The sequence below is a fragment of the Mirounga angustirostris genome, unplaced genomic scaffold (assembly GCF_029215605.1).
Source record: "Mirounga angustirostris isolate CCGP_5_RB_7025 unplaced genomic scaffold, mMirAng1.0.hap1 SCAF_7, whole genome shotgun sequence".
NCBI classification, from domain to species: Eukaryota; Metazoa; Chordata; class Mammalia; order Carnivora; family Phocidae; genus Mirounga; species Mirounga angustirostris.
In genome coordinates, this window is record NW_026991715.1 from 140,930,178 (window position 1) to 140,949,643 (window position 19,466).

Sequence of the window (19,466 nt, forward strand, 5' to 3'; positions counted from 1 at the left end):
TTCCCGTGGGTGCAAGCCATATCCACTGGGCTTGGCAAAGCATCTGGGCGCACAGTAGGTGTTCAAGAAACCCTCGAGTGAACTCTCGGAATATACCCTCTTGAGATATATCATACATACAGCCAAGTGCACACGGCTGCAATGTACACATCAACGATACACAGAGGTATAAACATACAATGACCACCCAGGTGAGCATTACAGGGCATTGCCCAGAGGCTCCTTTGGAACAACAGGCTTTAATTGCTCTGGGAATGAGCCCCATCCATCTTGTGAAAGCTGGCTGGTTGCCAGTATGAAAGCCAAGAGGATATAAGAAGCCCAATTCCTTGCAGGTAGAATGCCCGGGGTGGGGACAGGGGCATTTTATTCTAGAGAAAAGTTAAGAACAGGGGGATTAAAGACTAGATCATTTTTTAAAAATGCAAATAGTGAAAAGTGAGCATAGCAATTATCCTTCTTCCCTCCCCCCTCACGCTCCCCCAGAAATACCAGGGCCGGTGTGGGCGGTCTCAGGAGTCCCTGTCACCCCCCTCCCGGACGCCTTACCCATGTCCTGATGGCTGCTGAGACACGGAGACCAGAGTGACTCAGAAGTGACCGTGGTCAAGGCTTGCCAAACCTTACGTGACACGCGCCAAGCGTCGGGTCTCCGCAGGGATCTGGCTCCTCAGCTCCCGCTCACCTGCACCTCCCGCAGACCAGCGTGCGTTCGGGAGCCCGCTAACTCTGCCCACAGGTCGGGGGGGGGAGCGCCCTCCCCCATCGCTGCGGCCTGACGCTCCTGAATGGACTCAAACGTTTTTGTTTTTGCTTTTGTTCCCTTCGTTTCTCAATCCAGCATTTATAGCATCACGTTACTTCCAGAGGACGAAAGACCTCTGCTGTGGTTGTACAGGCGGCCCCCGCCAGGGCGCGGGGCTCAAACCCGCTGCCAGCGGAAGGGGCGTCTGGGCGAGCGGGGGCCCGAGCCCCCGAAAGTGAAGACGTGCGGGTGACTTGGCCGGGTTCCGGGCGCCGCCAGCGAGGGGGCGCGCGCTCCCCGGGACGCCGCCCAGCCCCGCGGCGCCCAGCGCCCCGCCCCTGCGCGGACTTGGCCGCACCCACTTCCCCCGGGAGGCGCCCCTGCCGCCGCCGCCGCCGCCGCCGCCGCCGCCGCGGGGGCTGACGTCACAAGGCACCCGGCCGCCAGCGCCCCGCGGTGCGCGCCCCGCGCGGGGACCCGCCGCCCTCTCGGCGCCGACAGCGAGGCGCGCCGCGCGCGTGCCCGTCCCCGCCTGCAAGCGCGGCTGAAGATGGCGAGCCCCGCGCCTCCGGAGCACGCCGCCGAGGGATGCCCGGCGCCGGCGGTCGGGGAGCAGGCGCTGCGGCCGCCGCCGCCGCCCCGGGCCCCCCCCGAGGAGCAGGGGGAGGAAGCGCAGGAGAAAGGAGCGGTGGCGGCCAGCGCGGGGCGGCAGGTGGAGGAGGCCGCCGGCGGGGTGGCCGCCGCCGTGACCTGGCTGCTGGGGGAGCCCGTGCTGTGGTTGGGCTGCCGCGCGGACGAGCTCCTGAGCTGGAAGAGGCCGCTGCGCAGCCTGCTCGGCTTCGTCGCGGCCAACCTGCTATTCTGGTGAGAGCTCGGGGTGGGTGGGGACGCCCAGGAGGGCAGGTGACCTTGCGGCGCCCAGGAGCGGGCGGAGGGCTCGCCCCGGGCCCGGTGGGGGGGGGTGCACCCTGAACCCCGCGGAGGAAGTGTCAGCCCTACCCCACTTTCTGGGCCACCTTTCTCGAACAGGTAGACGCGCACTTCAACTTTCCTCCAGAAACACTTCCCAGTGAACGGTTGCTATCCTCCGTGTGCGTATACAGCCTGGCATGGGAGGTGGTCGGCTGATCCGCATGCACCTGTACTTACAGGTGTGCCCAGCGTGCTTGGAAACTTTGGCTTTTGATTTCGAAAACTCACAGGCCTTGACCTGCTTCCCCAAATCATGCCAGTGCAAACGTACTTGTACTTGTATTCGCTCTTTCACCCCGAGCAGACATCTGGACCAGCTTAGGTACACGCTCAGGACTGCGCCGCCTTCATCAGCCACCTGAGATGGGCACTGAATGATTTGTTTTTCCATTCCCTGGAGGGTTAGGTTTACTGTCTTTACTCCCTGGTTTCTCACCAGGAGGCAAACAGGTGGATTATGTACATCGCCCCGCTGCCCGCCCCCCCCCCCAGATGTGTGCACAGTGTGATAAACAGTCATACTTTCAGGTGAAGTACAAGATAGAATCTACAGGAATGTTCTCTGAAAAGCCCCTGATCAACAGGTTTGTCTCTCCAAAAAGCTTCCTCACCAGTAAGGGCAGGGAAAGTGGCTCCTTCATTCAAGGACGTGCCCTGTCATCTGTTAGGAGTCTGATGGAGGGTAAAGAAAAGCTTCTTTTTTGCAACTGTGTCCTCATAATAAGCATGATCCCCACAGTGCAGAATAAGCAGGGGTTCAGCAGGAGATACCTTGTTACAGGACATGGACTTATTAACCATAAAGTTAGGAAGTAAGAAAGTACGCAAAACTTGCTATACAGCTTGCTATTTTCTAGGCTACCTGGAGCAACTTGAAAATTTTTCTGCTGATCTGTGCTAGTCTTGATTTCTCTTTAAAAGTGAGCTGTATCTTGTCAGTGTCGCTGAATGTGAATTTATTTTGGATATTTTAGCTGTATGTGTTTCTAGTGTTTATTCCAAATTTCTTTATCCTGTTCTGAAGTTATGTGAGCCCTCAGATAAGGAGGATATATTGCATTGTACTAGATCAAGCCACAGTACAATAATCTTAGGACTGTTTTTTCCTCATTTTACCAGTGAGGGACATGTTTTTAAAATTCTCTTAATTTTAAATTGTGTTTACTTGAAAAACAGTTAATAGCCTCAGAGTTCAAACGTTTAAAGGTAAAAAAATGATACACATTTCGGAGATCTCTTTCCCATGCCTGTCTCTGGCCATGCGGTCTTCTCCCAGAGACAACCAATGTCACCAGTTTCCTCTGTATTGTTCCAGACTGTGCATATTTTTAAAAATAGGCAATATTCTATGCAAATTGTAGGATACTATTTGGGTTATTCCTCTTCTTGTATGTCTTGGCGATCACTTCCTTGATCTTTTTCAGTTGCATAGAATTCCATCATAAGGATGTCAAAAATTATTTAACCTTTCTCCTACTGATGGACTAAGATATTTTCTAAACTTCTGCTATTTGAGTGTTCTAGCTAATGGCCTTGGACATGCATTATTTTTGCATATATGAAAGCATTTCTGTAGGATAGTTTCCCAGAAGTGGAATTACTGGGTCCAAGAGAATGTGCATGTGTAATTTTTTTTAAGATTTATTTATTTGAGAGACAGATGGAGCGCATGTGAGCAGGGGGAGGGGCAGAGGAGAGGGGGAGAGAAAATCCCCAAGCAGGCTCCCCACTGAGCAGGGAGCCTTCATCCCAAGCTCAATCCTAAGACCCTGAGATCATGACCTGAGCTGAAATCAAGAGTTGGGTGTTTAACTGCCCCTGTGCACATGTTATTTTGATGGATATCATTATAGAATTTCCTTGGCGGTCTATAAATTTATACTCCAGCCAGCAATGTGTATGACTGCCTGTTTCTCTATTCCCTTGCCAACAGTGTTTTACCAGACTTTTTGACCTTGCATTATCAGGTAGGTGAAAAGAGCATCCCAATTTGGTTTTAATTTATAGTTCTCTGGGTTGGGGCATTTTTTCTTAAGTTCAAGAGCCACTATAATTTTCTTTGCATTATCTATTTATAAATAACTTTGTCCATGTTTTTAGTTGTGCCATTGGGCTTTTTCCCTGTTGATTTGTAGGAACTCTTTTTATATTAACAACTTTAGCCTAATTTCTGTCATGTAAATTACAAACATTTTTTCTGTGATGTATTTTTAATAACATCCATTAAAGAAGGATTTTTGCATAAAATAATTGAAAGGCATATTTGGTATTATTTTGGAGTGATGTCTTCCATCCATTTTTTTAAACTCTTTTCTTTTTTTTTTAAAGTAAGCTCTGTGCCCAATGTACGGTTTGAACTCATGACCCTGAGATCAAGAGTCACACGCTCTACTGACTGAACCAGCAGAGCGCCCCCATACATTTTTTTTTTTTTAATGAGTCTGATGGAGAGGCAAACAATGGCCAGGCATTCAGTCCAGCTATAACTTTCTGCTTATCTGTTTTATTTCTTCTCCTCTTTGCAGTATCTACATTCCATGCATGTATTTTCTTTGACAAAAGGATAAGAGTCCTGCTTTTAAAATTCTGAAATACTTACTAGTTGTAATTTCTGATCCATTTATTAATTTCATTAAAATTTTGGTGTTTTATCCCCCTCTCTTGCTTTTGGGGTTAAAATGATTTTCAAGGTCATCATTTTCTTTAAATAATGTGCTTCTTATCAAGTGATCTTAAATTATGCGACACTCTAGCATTCTCTGTCCCAGGGACTCTAAAACTGTATTTTTTTAATGAGAAAAAATGATCAATGTTAAAAATATAAGGAACCCAAATCTTGTCTCAAGCAAAAGTGATGATGATTTATCTTTAATTGGTGTTACTGCATTTTTGTGGAAATTAACTTTTTAAACCTTTTTTGAATGATTTAGTACCTGATCCCAGCAGTAGCTTTCAAGACTTTGAGTTGGGGTTCAAAAGCTCTAACATTTTTCACCTGTCCTTTATCAGCAAGATTTTAGTGTTGTGCATAGAAGCACAAAATCTGAGACACAGCCATAACAAATGGGTATAACATAAGGCCGCATGAAGCAGGTGTGGTGGAAGAAACAGAGAAAGCATCATTCATTTGATGGAGTTTTGGGGGAGTGACAGCATAGTGGCTGGAAGAGATCGTGGGGTCTTCCTAAGGTGATTGTGCTTGAACAAGACCTGGGTGGACAGGACGATTTGGGTAGATCTAATATAAGGTCAACAGCATTCCAGCCCTAGACATTGTTCTTAATATTTTGACCAATATACTGAACAGGTGCAGTCAGATAGTGGTTGGTAGAGAAAAATAGGAAGAGGAGACTGGCTAGGTGTTTTGGACACATAGTTGGGGACAGTGTGGTCGCCTTGAATGTCAGACCATGTGTTTGGACTTGTTTTTTATGGGCAGTGGGGACAAAAAAATGTCAAAGTGTCCATGAATCTTTTAATGGGTAAGTAAATTGTGGTACATGCATTCCTACCATAAAATACTGTATCACAGTGAAGGGCACCTGGGTGGCTCAGTTGGTTGGGTGTCTGCCTTCGGCTCAGATCACGATCTCAGGGTCCTGGGATTGAGCCTGGTGTGCGGTTCCCTGCTCCGTGGGGAGTCTGCTTCTCCCTCTCTCTCTGCCCCTCCCCCAGCTCGTGCTCTCTCTCTCTCTCTCAAATAAATAAAATCTTTAAAAAAATACTATATCACAGTGAAAATAAACTGCAGCTATAGGCAACAATGAATTGTACAAACAGATGAATTTTACAAATGTAACTTTGGGCAAAACACACAATATGTGTAGAATGAGCCAGTTTTTTAAAAGTTTTCGAACACATTAAACGGTATCAATTAGGGCTATAGACATGGGAGATTAGAAAGACTTCTTTTTTTTTTTTTTTAAGAGAGGGGGAGAAAGGTGGGGGAGGGGCAGAAGGAGAGGGAGAGAGAGAATCCTAAGCAGGCTCTACGTTCAGTGTAGAGCCCCACATGGGCCTCGATCATGACCTGAGCCAAAATCAAGAGTCAGACGCTTAACTGACAGCCACCCAGGCACCCCTAGAAAGACATTCTTGTCCCTAAAATCAAGAAAGTGTTTATCTCTGGGAGGAGTGAGAAGGTATGACCACAGAGAGGCACATAGAAAGTTCTGGGGTGTAGGCAGTGTTCTGTTTTTTGGCTCTGGTGATAGTTACATGACATTCAAGTTCTGATTATTTTAAAACTCTGTGTCTGTCTGTATGTGTTCTTATCTATGATATATTTTATGAAGAATGCTGGAATACTAAATAATACTAAAAAAATGGCATTCACTCATAGCTCCAAGGAATTTGATAAAACACAGACCACAGATAGTGCCTGTCTCAAGTAGCAGGATTTCCACAACCTGAAATAGATTGAGCAATGGCCCAATAGTCTTAGGGCTGTGTCTTTTTCATCTTACCAACAAAGAACATGTTTTTAAAATTCTTTTTCTTTTTAAATTTTACTTATTTTAAGAAATCGCTAATACCGCCTCACAGTTCAAAAGTTTAAAAGTACAGAAGGGTAAACAGCTTGAAGAACTCTTTCCCACGCCTGTCCCTGGCTACCCAGTTTCCTTTCAGATGCAATCAGGGACACCACTTTTAAGCACAACATAAAATAGGATGGACCCAATGAAGCAGAAAACACCATTTATTTTTGTTTTTAAGGGATTAACTTGCAGTATACTGAAAATAAAATGCACACACTTCAAGTGTACAGCCAAATATATGCTCTTGTATAACCATACAGCAATCAAGATCTAGAACACTCCATCACTCCACAAGATTTCTTCGAGTCCCTTACCTGTCAGTACTCACCTCCGGGGATCAATCTGCTTTACATCACTATAGATTAGATCTGTCTTCCCTAAAGTTTCATATAAGTGATACCATATTAATATGATGTCTTTTGTGTCTGGCTTTGTTTACTCAGCATAAAGTTTTGAGATTCATCCCTGTTGTGTATATCCATGGTTTGTTCCTTTTTATTGTTACCTAGTACGCCGTTTAAGGGATATGCCACAGTTTGTTTATCCATTTGCTAGATGATGTTCATTTGGCTGCTTTTCAGGGTTGGCCATTATGAATAAAACTATTAAAAACTTCAGGCACAGATCTTTGTGTGAAATGTCTGTTTATGGTGAGAGAGAAGTGGCAAGCTCGGACCTGTGTTTTGTCTGGCCACGTGGCCGTTGTCTCAGATAGGCAAGCAATGGAGACAAATGCCCCTCTTCTTGGTCTCCTTGCTGGTCAGAGTACTGACATTGAATGCCTTATGATACAGCCACCCTCTCGGGTCAGATTGCCCCCCGCAGCCTAGAAAGCCACTCTGGTGTGATTTAGTTTTGAACCTGCAGTTAGAGACCATGGCCTACAGAACAGTCTTAGCATAGGCTGTTTCCTTCAGGGCATGTAGCGTTGCACGATGACATTCCCCACCATTTGTGTAAATAATAAAACTGCAAGAAAGTGGTTGGCTTGAGGTGACTACACAAGGGTGTACCTGAAGAGACCCGTGGGACTCTGCCTTCTGGGCATCTGTGCCGTCTGCCATGCCCAGGACCCACCGGGAGTCCTTGCTGCACCGTCCTCAAGAGCTGGTTTGGAAGGTTGCAAAGTCCAACTCTCACTTGGTTTCAAGAGCCCCCACCATACTGCCACTGATGGGTTCTTCCAGCTTGCATTGGAATAGTGGCCCTCAGAGAGTGGTCTCTGACCAGCACGGTCAAGGGCACCACCTGGGCACTTGTTAGAGACAAAGATCATGGGCTCCACTCCACCACGCCTACTGTACCGAGATCCCTGGAGGTGGGACCAAAGCATCTGAATTTTCTCCAGCTCCCTGGGTAACTCAATACACACACAAGTTTAAGAACCACTGCATTTGATCACACTTTCTGGGATCACAAACCCAGTTCTCCATAAGGCAGCATTTTCATTGGTGACAATGAAATAGTAAATATTTTCCTACAATGAGTTAAGCCCACCTCTTGATTATCTCGGCAGCTGCCCAAGATCCACACCCCCTTTCTAGGACAATCCTTTGTTTCAAGATGCATTTTCTTCTTGCTCCTGCTGCATCCTTTTCCCCCAGTTGAGAACTCCTGGGCTTCTTCCCTCACTGTTTTCCAGACTCTTCCGGACTTGCTTCAGTTTATCTGTATTCCTCCTGAATGCAGCATTCCTTAGATGGTCTCACCAGTGTGTACTCTCCCCCCTCCTCCTGGACAGCATTCACATAGCCTGAAATAGAATTTTACTCTAATTGAAAGTAACTCCCTTTGACAGACGCTATTATTGACAGTTGTTAGACTCTTATTTTATATATATACTTAAAGCCATATATATATATATATATAACTATACAATTATAGTTTGTCAAGCTATACTAAAATTACTAAGGACATTCATATTCAGCACCTTATTTAAATCTTACAGCAACTCAGTAAAGCAGTTATTCCCTTTTTACACAAGAGGAAACTGAGGCTTGTAGGAGTTCAATCAAATTATCAAAGGATGACATTGACCTGTACCATTCAATAGAATATGTGCAGTGATGGAAATAGTCTACATTTGTACTATCTGGTATGGTAGCCTCTTGTGGCTGTTGAGCATGTGAAATGTGGCTAGTCTGACACAGGAACTGTATTTTAAATTTTATTTAAAGTTAAATTTAAATAGCCACATGTGGCTCGTGGCTACCAGATTGAGTAGCACAGGGCTAGACCATAGTCACAGGGCTGGGTCATGAAGCCATGCCCTCTCTCCACAAATTTAGTGTTGTTTTGTTGTTTTGTTTTACTGTGTCACTCTAAAGAGAAGATAGATTATGGCAGCCAATGATTAGGGCTTACATTTTGCAGCATTATAGAATTATACTTAATGATTTCAGCATAGTGCAAAAATAATTATGTTGGAAGAATGTTGCTTCTGCATTAGGAAGGATTTTTTTTTTAGCTTGATAGCTAGTCTAGTCCATGTTCCTCACCTTATCTCTGCTCCAACTGGGCAATCAGCAGCTGTAGATGAGCGTCTGCTCCAGGCCCACATGGTGCTGGGCCTAGAGGGTATACCAGAAGCCCCAGGTCTGTCCTTGGCTCTGAGGGCTTACGCTCTGGTTTATGAGGCATGGCTGGTTCAGCAAACTGATTGAAACAGTACGCCACAATTCTAAATTGTATGCCACAGTCCCTAGAGCCTTACAATTTTGGAATAGTGGAGATCAGGAGGGCTGGAATAGTTAATGAAAGCTCTGTGTGAATTAACAATCGTATAGACCTAAAAGAGAAGATATAATTGTAAAAGCAAGATTAACAATGAGGGACAAACCCAGGAATAAATGGGGGTAAGAGCCAGATTTTGTCAGCATGGGGAGACTCACCTGCCTCATGCTGAGGGTACATTCTGGAGAGCGTGGAATAGAAGTTATTATTCTTGGATGCCTGGAACCAGCATGGGATCTGAAACACTGTAAGATATTCAAAAGGTTTGGTGAACTGAGCTGGACTAGAGGATATTCCCCCCGCCTGAATAGGGTGGGGCTAGTTAAGAAAAGTCTTGCGAAACAGAAAGGCTACAGTTCACTGAAAATAGTTATGGACTTTTTTGTATTCAGCATTTAGCAGACATTTCTTGAGCAGTGGTCTCATGTGCCTATTATTAGACACAGTGTCTCTTTCATGAGTTCCCATGTAAAGCTGTTCTCTCAGACCTCAGTATCTTAGCACCAGGAACTTCTGGTTGAGGACCTAAAAGACAGGGTTGTTTTTACCAGATTAATTCTCATTCTAGAAACCCATCAGGTTTTCCTCTCTAATAACTACAAAGCTCTTCTTTAGTGATTTTGCACAATTTTGATTATGTTATTTGGATAATAACTTTACCTCAGCTTCTTTTTCTTACTTTTTTTTCATTTTATCCTGTTGTGCATGACTGTTTTTAAATTGCTGGATGGATTCAAATGAGTACAAATAAATGAGGTGTATCATTATTACTAGCTGCTGGGAATACAGTGATGACAAAGACATTCTGATTCCTGGTGATAGAAACAGATTAGTAAGCAAATAATTCTAATGCAAGGCTATGCTGTGCACACTAAATTATCACACATGGGCCAGGAAGAAGCAATAGAATTTCCTTAGATAACAGACAAGAGCCTATGGGGACTGGGCAGGAGACAAGACGATCAGTATGTGAAGAGTCAAAGAGAGCTAATACATATTGAGTAGCGGTTTATGTACTAGGTACTCAGTTAATTCATGGAAGCTTGAACAGTAGCACTCATACATAACTCGCTTCTACAGATGGATGAAGAGACAGAAAAGGAGGAGGGGAGGGGGAGAGTTGTTTTATGTGCTCCAGGGAATATCCAGAGGTGAGGTTGAAAAGAGAAACGTTGGGGCCAATTTATGAAGGGGTTACCATTGGGCTGTGCAAAGGAATTTGGACTACATCAACACAGCAGTTTCCATCTATCACCCAATATAAATAGCATTGTGTTAGACCCTTCCTTCTGAAGCCTCCATTCAGGAAAATTCAACAAATATTTATTGAGTGTCTACCAATGTTGTTTTAGGTGCTAGAGATGTAACAGTGGACACAAAATGTGTATATAGGATCCCTTTTTTCATGGAGCTCGTATTCCAGTGGTGGAAATGGCAGAAGAAAGACAACAAACAAATACACAAAAGGCTAGAAGCAGCTGGATGCTCTGGAGGAAACAAGCCGGACAGGAGACAGGGAGTGGCAAGGAGGTGCTACTTTGCTGAAGTGGTCATTGCTGGCATCTCAGGGAGTGACCTTGAACAGACACCTGAAGATCGAGCTGGGGAATGGTCCATGCAGCTCCCTCTGTGGTGGAATGTGCCAGAGGAAATGGTGTGTGCAGAGGCCCTGAGTGGAGGAGGCTTGGGTGTGAAGGGCATCGCGAGGAGCACAGCGCGGCTGCAGCTGGGTGAGCAAGGGGGAGGCACCGTTAGGTTAGCCCAGAAGCCCACGCAGCCGCTGTGCCAAATTCTGCTTTTTCGCTTTTTTCTCGCCCCCCCTGCCCCGCCCCCGGATGAAGGAGGGGAGTGAGAGCCTGGGACCAGAGACCACTTAGGAGCATCGCAGGAGCATGGGGGTGGTAAAGAGAGGCAGTGGGGGTGGGGAAGAGGAGATGGATTCGGGGGGGACTTGAGGTAAAATCGGGAGTCTCAAATGACTTGGGGGGTGGGAAGAAAGAGGTGGAGGGTCTACGAGGAGCCCCTCCTCTCTTTCTGCACTGCATTAACCAGGTGAGGGTCCCTGAGGTTCAGCAGGTTGGGGCCATGCGGAAGGAGGGTGACCTGTCCAATCGTCAGGGAGGTTGAAGTGCCTGTGGGCCACCAAGTAGTTGTCCGAGTAAGTCCCTGCCGGGTTAGGTCCATGGGCTGATGATGTTCAGGGGACAGATGGTTGCAGTACAGACTTGGGTATCTGGGGGTGCAGGTGTGGGCGGTTGGGAAATGCCCGGGGGAGCACTGACTGGGTAACAAGAGGAGGGCCTGGAGGACAATGTTGAGGAAACTGTCATTACCAAGGTGGGTGCCCCCAAAAAGCCCCCTTTGCAGGAGCGTTGGAGCATGGTGGGTCCCAGAGGGAGGTGCCGGGGAGAAGCCAGGTCAACTAACTCTCTAGGGCGTCAGCAAGCATTCCACGTGCAAGTGCTCCTTCCTGGCCTTGGTGAGAGCAGTGTCTGCAAGGGCCTAGCAGAAGGGACGGATTCTCAGTTCCGTCCTCCCAGCCATGTCCTCCTGGCCACTTTGCGATTTGGCTAGCTCCCGACTTGGCCAAGATTCACGCTAATGCCTAGCTTTCACGCCCGTTGAGATAACCTATTTGAATGTCAGAAGGTGCGTTTTAAAGCTGTTCCTATTTGCCTTCCTATAGAGTCCTCCCCCTGTCCCCTCCATGCCATTCTCCAGGTGCTGTGAGACCTCTGGGTGGGTCCTCCAGAGGACACTGGGACCTGGGGGGCTGGCTACAGCTTTCCCAGGAAGGAGGAGGATCTGTTGAAGGCATTGATGGACGGGGAGGCTGGCTACAGCTTTCCCGGGAAGGAGAGCAGGAAATCACACATGACTGGGGGGAAAACTCTCAGGTACAATTTTTTCTTGGCTTTATGTATGTTTAGCCATTTCTTCAGCAAATCCATTTTTATCAGGTTCCTGTATTTTCATCTTTGCCCTCATAGACCAATTTTTTTCAAGGTGCATTTTAGTCTATATTAGTTTAATAGTCAATATTTTGAGGGGCATTTCCCATTTGCTTAAAGAAGTGAGATCAAATGTGTCCATGGTATCCATATGTCATTACAGACATGCTTTTAGAAGCATAAAATGCTTCACTATCATCAAAGACTCTTCTGAAATGTTCTCTAGAGTGCTTTTTGTTCTCTGCAGATTTCCATGTATTTGGGAAGGAAATCTTCCTGTCTGGGAACGAAGGGGGTAGTACCTAAGTGAAACACATTGGGCCTGGTGTGGCCACTTGCATGGTCCAGGTAGAAGGAATCTTAGAACCAGGGAAAGAGCAGGAGCCACGCATGGGGCAGCCAGCTGACCGAACCTTTCCAGTGAAAGGTTAAGCAGAAAGCTCACTCTTGCTGTGACCACCCAGGTTTACTGGGTTTCTAGATAAACTGATCTGGCTACTGTGTAACAAGGCAGGTTTCACGGGACAGATTTGGATGCACAGTGTTGTAGCCTTGCATGATTTCACTTCATGGTGCCTGCAGTGGTCATCGATTTTAACAGCGACCATTTACTGGACTCTGCTGGGCACTGGGTATAGTTACTGTCTTACTGAATTCTCCTCCCACCCAGCAAGGGATCATAGCCCCGTTTTGCAGGAGGGATACTGATGCTCAGGGCTTTTGAGTCGCTTGCCCCAAGATGCAGAGCTGCCATTCCAGCCAGGCTTCTTGTATGTTCTTCCCTCAATAAACTAGACTCTCCTGCAAGGGGAGATTACTACATAAAATGAGGCAAGATTTTATACGGCTTATCCCGTCTGTCTTCTAGGACAAGTTAATTCTCAAATTAAAATATCAGCTGCCTCCCACATAGCTGGGTATGTCTGCTGTAGGGAAGGAAGTGAATTTCTTTTTCCCAGTAAAATTTCAGCACCTACCACAGCCTTCACCCACAGCTCCACTCTGCCACCTCGGTATTCCATTTTAGGCATTAATTACCCAAACTGGATGTGCATCGGTCCAAGATGCCAAATGGTCCAGCTTCATCCTATTTCGGGTCCCTTTTGGGTGGGCCCTCTAGACTCAGGGATGGCCCTTTCTCCACAGGTAAAATGTCAAGCAGACTCTTGCATGTTCTCAGATGGCTCCACCCCGTGTACTTTGGGATGTGACATCTTGCTTGGTGTTTGGGACATGACGTCTTGTCTTTAAGGAGCACTCTGCCGCACCCTGGGTGGGGTGGGGCTGACACTGATGGCGGTGCCTTTATGGGAGGAGCACAAGAGGCAGTCGGGAGAGCCCAGATCACCCTGCTTCTCCCCTGGCTCGTGTGCAAAGCCATCGTGCTCTGCAGCTATTCGGGGCCCCAGGGCCCTCGTATTGGGAGTCCTCCCCCTGGGGCTTCCTGTTCATTTCAGTTGTGGCTCTGCCTGTCTTCCACGATGCCGGGCGCAATTTGAAGGTATTTTATTTTTCTGATTCTTAGAAACTTAGGAAACCTTTGTTGACTACCACCTGGGTCAAAGAAAAAACCCTACAGTGACAGAATATGTAGTAAATGATGTTGAGAATCCTACACATGAAATGCAATCACTGTCTCTCTTTATGTACACACAAACAGACTTTCTCTCTCTCTCAGATCAACTAATTCCACCCGACTTTTAATAAAAAACAGCTGTCTCTTGCCCTGCCTCTCCCCAGGTCTCAGTCCTGTTTCTCAAAGCAACTATTGTTGTTTCTGCTTTTTAGGTCTGTTTTTAGGCTTTTCTAAATAATATCCTCAAAATGCCATTCCTTTTTTTTTTTTCTTTTTGACAATTATAAGCAATTTCTTGAAATTTTTTGAGGTGTAATTGATATATAATGTCAAACAATTGGTTTCAGGTAATCAACATAAAGATTTGATATTGGTATATAATGCAAAATGATCACCACAATACGTCTAATTACTGTCACCAGACTTAGTTACAAGTTTATTTTTTTAAACGCCATTTCTTGACTTAGCTATCAGAGATATTATTTTTTCCCTCCCGCCCTGACCCACATATACACCCTTCCCTCCTCCAACCACTCTCATGATGTCATAATTTGGGGCTCAGTCACTGACTGCGTAAGCATTGTTCATACAGGAGCTAAGGAGAATGCCCCATTTGCAGTTCCTTCCTGGTCTAACTTTATTTTGCTGTTACTCTTAGCATGTTTTTTCTATTTGATCATTTTAACTCTCCAACATTTCTAGAAAACTCCCTTCGATAAAGGGCAAACATCAGGCTGACCCTTCAGTCTCTCTCCTTTTTACCTTTCCCCTGGAGCCATTCCTGCTGGAGCGCCCACCCCCCTGTCCCAGTCTAGTCTCGTCCCTACTGTCCTCAGAGGACATCCACACCATCACCTTCTCGCCTGTGGTAGAGCCTCTGTTACTGGATCTATGATGAAAATGGGGTCAGGGGAAAGTTAGCAGCCTGAATGGGGGAGCTCCCATTTTTCCTTGAGAATTTTTATGGTAGCTTAAGATTTTCTTTTTTAAGATTTTATTTATTTATTTGATGGAGAATGGGAGAGAGAGCAGGAGAGCACAAGCAGGGGGAGCAGCAGAGGGAGAGGGAGAAGCAGGCTCCCCACTGAGCAGGGAGCCCAATGTGGGGCTCAATCTCAGGACCTGAGCTGAAGACAGATGCTTAACCGACTGAGCCACCCAGGTGCCCCAATTGTAGCTTAAGATTTTCTGATGTTAATTTGAGTTCATTTGTTTTTTTCTCTGTTACTAGACTCTTTCTCGGTGAACTCTTCATTATCCAGAGAGCATATTCCCTAGCTTTGAGAGAGCACAAAGGAAACCCATGTTTTGAGAACTTGCATGCAGAAAACATCTTGATCCCAACCCTTCCAGTTGATTGCTAGTTTGGCTTGGTTTAGAGTTCTGGGTTGGGAATAATTTCTCCTTAAAGTTTGGAAGCATTGCCTGTCCCCATCTGCTTGCTTGTGTCCAATGTTGCTTTTGAGCAGACGCATGCCTTTCCAAAGCCTCACCTCTTATAGATGATCTAGAGTTGGTCTGGCTTTTGATTTATGATTTCTGGTGTTTAGGTAAGCGGGGAACAGACCATGCTGCTGTGTTATTATTGTTCATGCTTTAGGTATTCCAGGCAAGCTTAAAGCAGTTCTTTCTGGCTTTTGTGCCTTAAGGACCCAGTATTTCCTTGCAGTATAAAAGGGGCATATGACTTTTGTAGTCTGTTCTCTAGGTGGATGGAGTTGAACACAGGGCTTCTATGTGCATCCCAAGGGTATTCACTCAGAAAACAGCATGAGTGCCCCCCCCGCCCCCGCCAGAGTTGTTCAGGGAGTCTTTCCTGGCTGGATGCTGTAGGCTTTGCTGAGCTGAACCCTGGGGGGGGCTGGGTGTCAGGCCTGGCACATGGCCTGGCTTTGAGTGAACACAGAAGATCCTAAAAGACACTGCGCCTAAACCAAACAAAAGGCAGAGAGAATTCATGCCTTGACCTTGTCAGCACAGAGCTCAAAACAAGTATCTTAACCTGCCACAGACAGGAGGTGCTGAGTTGAGAAAGCATCAGTGCGATTTGCATTTTAGATTTGGATTGGAGCTTAACGCTACCTAGGTGCCAATTTCTGCTTGTCAGCTTCCAAAAAGCCACCCTGGCACTTTTGCTTGTGTTATGCTGGGCTATGTAGCACTGAAAGCAATGTGCATCCAGAGTAACTGATTTCAGCGAAAGAATGAACGGAACGAATCTGTTGGAATCATCGAGGACCCTGGTTCTTTGGAAGTACTAACCTGTGTTCGGTATTTAAAAGAAGATGCTTCTGTCTGTGATCACGTTGAGCTAGCTCTGACCTAGTAAACCACGTCATTTATTTTGTTAGCAGCTAAAGCCTTTCTAGTTTAATCACCTCATTGTACAGATGAAGAAACTGAGTCCCAAGGCTCCACAGTGAGCTGGTGGCAGCATGACCCGTATCAGTGCCTCCTGACCCCTTTTTCTCAAAACTGCATGCCACTGAATGTTGAAAGAGTGAGGATGATGAAACCTAGGAAGCAAAATAATAATGCTCCCAAGTGCGGAAATCACTGACGATAGTTTGCAGGTCAGCGTGGAGGTTATACTCTGTTGATCCAACCACGTCTTTAGGGGGCTTGAGAATCTGGAGCAAGTGATTGATCGACCTCCCCACGATTTGCAGGGACCCTCAAAAACTCCCAGCAGTGTGCCTCAGGCATTTGCTTCTGACTTCACCTTCCCTTCTTGCCCACCCACCATCAAATGAGCCAGAGTCTGTTAAAAATCACTTTTGGCAAAAGGAGACTTTCTCTCGCTCTCTGTAGTAATGGCTTGCATTTGACTACCTCTACCTGAAACATCTGACTAATGGCAACACAACTTCTTTCAAATGATGAGGGTAAGTCCATTCTGGAAAACCTTTTGTAAGAAGAATTCTTGTCATGTAAAAATACATTTGCCATTCAAAAGAGAAACATTTTTATGTTCCTGAATTACAAATTGATACTTGTGTTTACTAAAACAATAACAAGACCTGTCAAAATAGAGTCACTTTCATAGTTATCAATATCATAGTTAGTTATCAAACACAACTTAAGCGCTTTTGTTGTTGTTATTAATAAAATCTCTAAAAGAGCTGCTGACCTTTTCTCCTCAAGCTCTCCTGTTTGTTCACAAAAAACATGCATGCACTCAGTGTTTTAAAAAACTGAAGGTTTCATGGGAAATAAAAAAAAGTAAAATAAAGATCAGAGTTGTCCTTTAGAACAGCATGAGGGGAGAGACGCCTGGGTGGTTCAGTTGGTTAAGCGTCTGCCTTTGGCTCAAGTCATAATCCCAGGGTCCTGGGATTGAGCCCCGCATGGGGCTCCCTGCTCAGTGGGGAGTCTGCTTCTCCCTCTGCCTGCCCCTCCCCCTGCTTGTGTGCTCTCTCTTTCTCTCTCTCTGACAAATAAGTAAATAAGAAAAAAAAAAAAAAAAAGAACAGCATGGTTTAGGGAGTATGAAAGGAGATTCCACCATGAGTCAGAAGGCAGTCGGTCGCTTGTCTGGGGCTCTGTGGCTCACAAGTGCATAAAACCCAAGTCCATCTTTGTATGTGGAAGAAATGGCCCGTAAGCTGGAGGAGGGACATTATAAGAAACTCTTTCTGCAGTTGAGTTCCTGTACCTTGAATGGGTATATCCTGGGGTGTTGACTATAGGATGGTAACCTTATTTCATCTACAAATTCATCTTTTTAGGAATACATATTTTCTTGGTCTACCTTTTAAATTTAACTTCCAGATATCTTCTCAGTAAATTCAAAACAACTGCATTGATGTGTATAACATCAAAAAGTTTTAGTGAGATACTTTAAACAGTTTTATTACTGTAGTTTATGAGAAAATGGTATAATAAATTTTCAACTTTTTCTTAAAAATGATATCTAGGGCACCTGGGTGGCTCAGTTGGTTAAGCGACTGCCTTCGGCTCAGGTCATGATCCTGGAGTCCCGGGATCGAGTCCCGCATCGGGCTCCCTGCTCGGCAGAGAGTCTGTTTCTCCCTCTGACCTTCCCCCCTCTCATGTGCTTGCTCTCTCTCATTCTCTCACTCAAGTAAATAAATAAAATCTTTAAAAAAAAAATGATATCTAAATAGTTAAAGATATTTAACAACAAAGTTTCATCTTCAGCTCTAGTTTTGTGTGTTAGGATAGATTTTAAAATATAATCCAATGGAAATGGAAAATGATTTAAAATTGCTTTTTTTTTTTAATTCACTAGTATTAGTGAACACTAGCTTTCCTTTATCAAAATGGATACTGATCATTTTCATTAAAATTTTTCACTTTAAATAATATCACTAAATATAGCTGAAAAGCTGACATGTTTGTATATTTTTTTAAGACTTATTTTAGAGAGAGAATGTGAGCACAAGTGGGGGGAGGGGCAGAGGGAGAGAATCTCAAGCAGATGCCGTGCTGAACACAGAGCCCGACATGGGGCTGGATCCCACGACCCTGAGATCATGACCTGAACTGAAATCAAGAGTCGGGCGCTTAACTGCCTGAGCCCCGCAGGTGCCCCCACGTTTGAATATTGATGTCATGTATGATTAAAACCCTGGATTCTGTGTATGTGCCACCTCCCTTTGGTGCTGCCCATGAATCTCTGCTGTGTCGGGGGTTTACCTGCTGCAAACAGGTGCATGTCTTTTGGCTTATGAGCCTGTACCTATGGCATTCAGGAGCGTGACTGTTAGCAAAAGAACCAGTCTTGGGCTGTAATCCCTAGAATGTCAGTGCTGATCTTTGGCTTCTAGTTAGAACTCCCAGATGCCTTGTAAGAAGCCCGGGCCCATATTGGGCATTGGTATGGCTTTCATTATAAGTATGTCTGCTGGGCTTGAGGGGGGTACACCTGCTACCCCTCCTCCGGATATGAGGATGTGTGAGTTGGCCAAGGCACCATTCTCTTTGTCCTCTTTGACCTGAGCAGCCACATCATCGCAACAGGTCTTAGGCACAGTGGCATAATAGGATTGCCACAGTGATTTCCAGTAGGTTGTAAGATGCCACATCTTCCCTTAAATTAATAAAAATTGATCTAAGCAGAGATCCAAGGGCCATTCATGTTATTGGTTGCTCCCCAAAAGGTCTTCAAAAATTGTCAAGAAATTCTGATGCTTCCCATACATTTTTTTTCAATGTTGGCAAGTTGTTACTGTTATGATAGTGTGCTTTTGGGAATTCATGATTAATGATTACATTAATTACATGCCTGATTACTTAATTATGTTAATTGACTTATTTATTCAGCAAATATCGAATGAGCAACAATGCAAAAAAAATATTGAGTACCTGCTGTCAGCCAGGTAATAATCTAGTGCTGGAGTGTCACCAGCGAGCAGGAGAGGTAGGCCCTTCTCCTATGTAACCTGCACTTTGGTGTCAGGAAGGGCAGATGGTAAACAAATGAACAAGCAAATAAATACACAAGTAGAAATCAAGATGAGTACTATGAACGGAAAAGACTACCCTGGAAGAGCCATGGAGTGGACTAATTTGATTGCAGGCTCCCCAGGAGATGACTTTTCAGCACCATCTTGACTGTGTGTGACCACGGTCCACAGGGTGATGTCTTGATTCATTCTTGTGCCTTTGCCAGGCTTCTGAAAACAGACACCTTTTGCTAAAGAACTTATGTTCTCCTGGATCAGAATAGCCAGTTCCTTTTGGGCATGGCAAATTTGAAGTTCTGAGGTCCCTGACTACACGGTTGGGGTGGTTTTTAGAAGATGGGTTATTGACTCACAGAGGGCATCTCTATCATTTCTAGGCACAGTTTCCCTCCCATTCAAGGGTCATCCGATTGAAATGCAAGCTCATGATTAAAATGTAGATTGTGTTCTACTCCGGGCTCATGGTGCTTGCTGACTATGTCTGTGGTTGAACAAAGGTGTTTCCTTTTATTGCTCATGTTT

At 45.4% G+C, this 19,466-nt stretch overlaps 1 protein-coding gene across 1 annotated transcript in view; it reads left to right on the forward strand.

The window, feature by feature from the left end:
• The first annotated feature begins 1,183 nt into the window (after positions 1-1,183).
• Positions 1,184-19,466, forward strand: part of RETREG1 (reticulophagy regulator 1) — a 128,010-nt gene continuing 109,727 nt past the window's right edge. Inside the window, exon 1 of the mRNA XM_045863241.3 lies at positions 1,184-1,609. Within this exon, the coding sequence (XP_045719197.2) occupies positions 1,296-1,609 (314 nt within the window). The 5' untranslated portion in view covers positions 1,184-1,295. The remainder of the gene's footprint in view (positions 1,610-19,466) is intronic.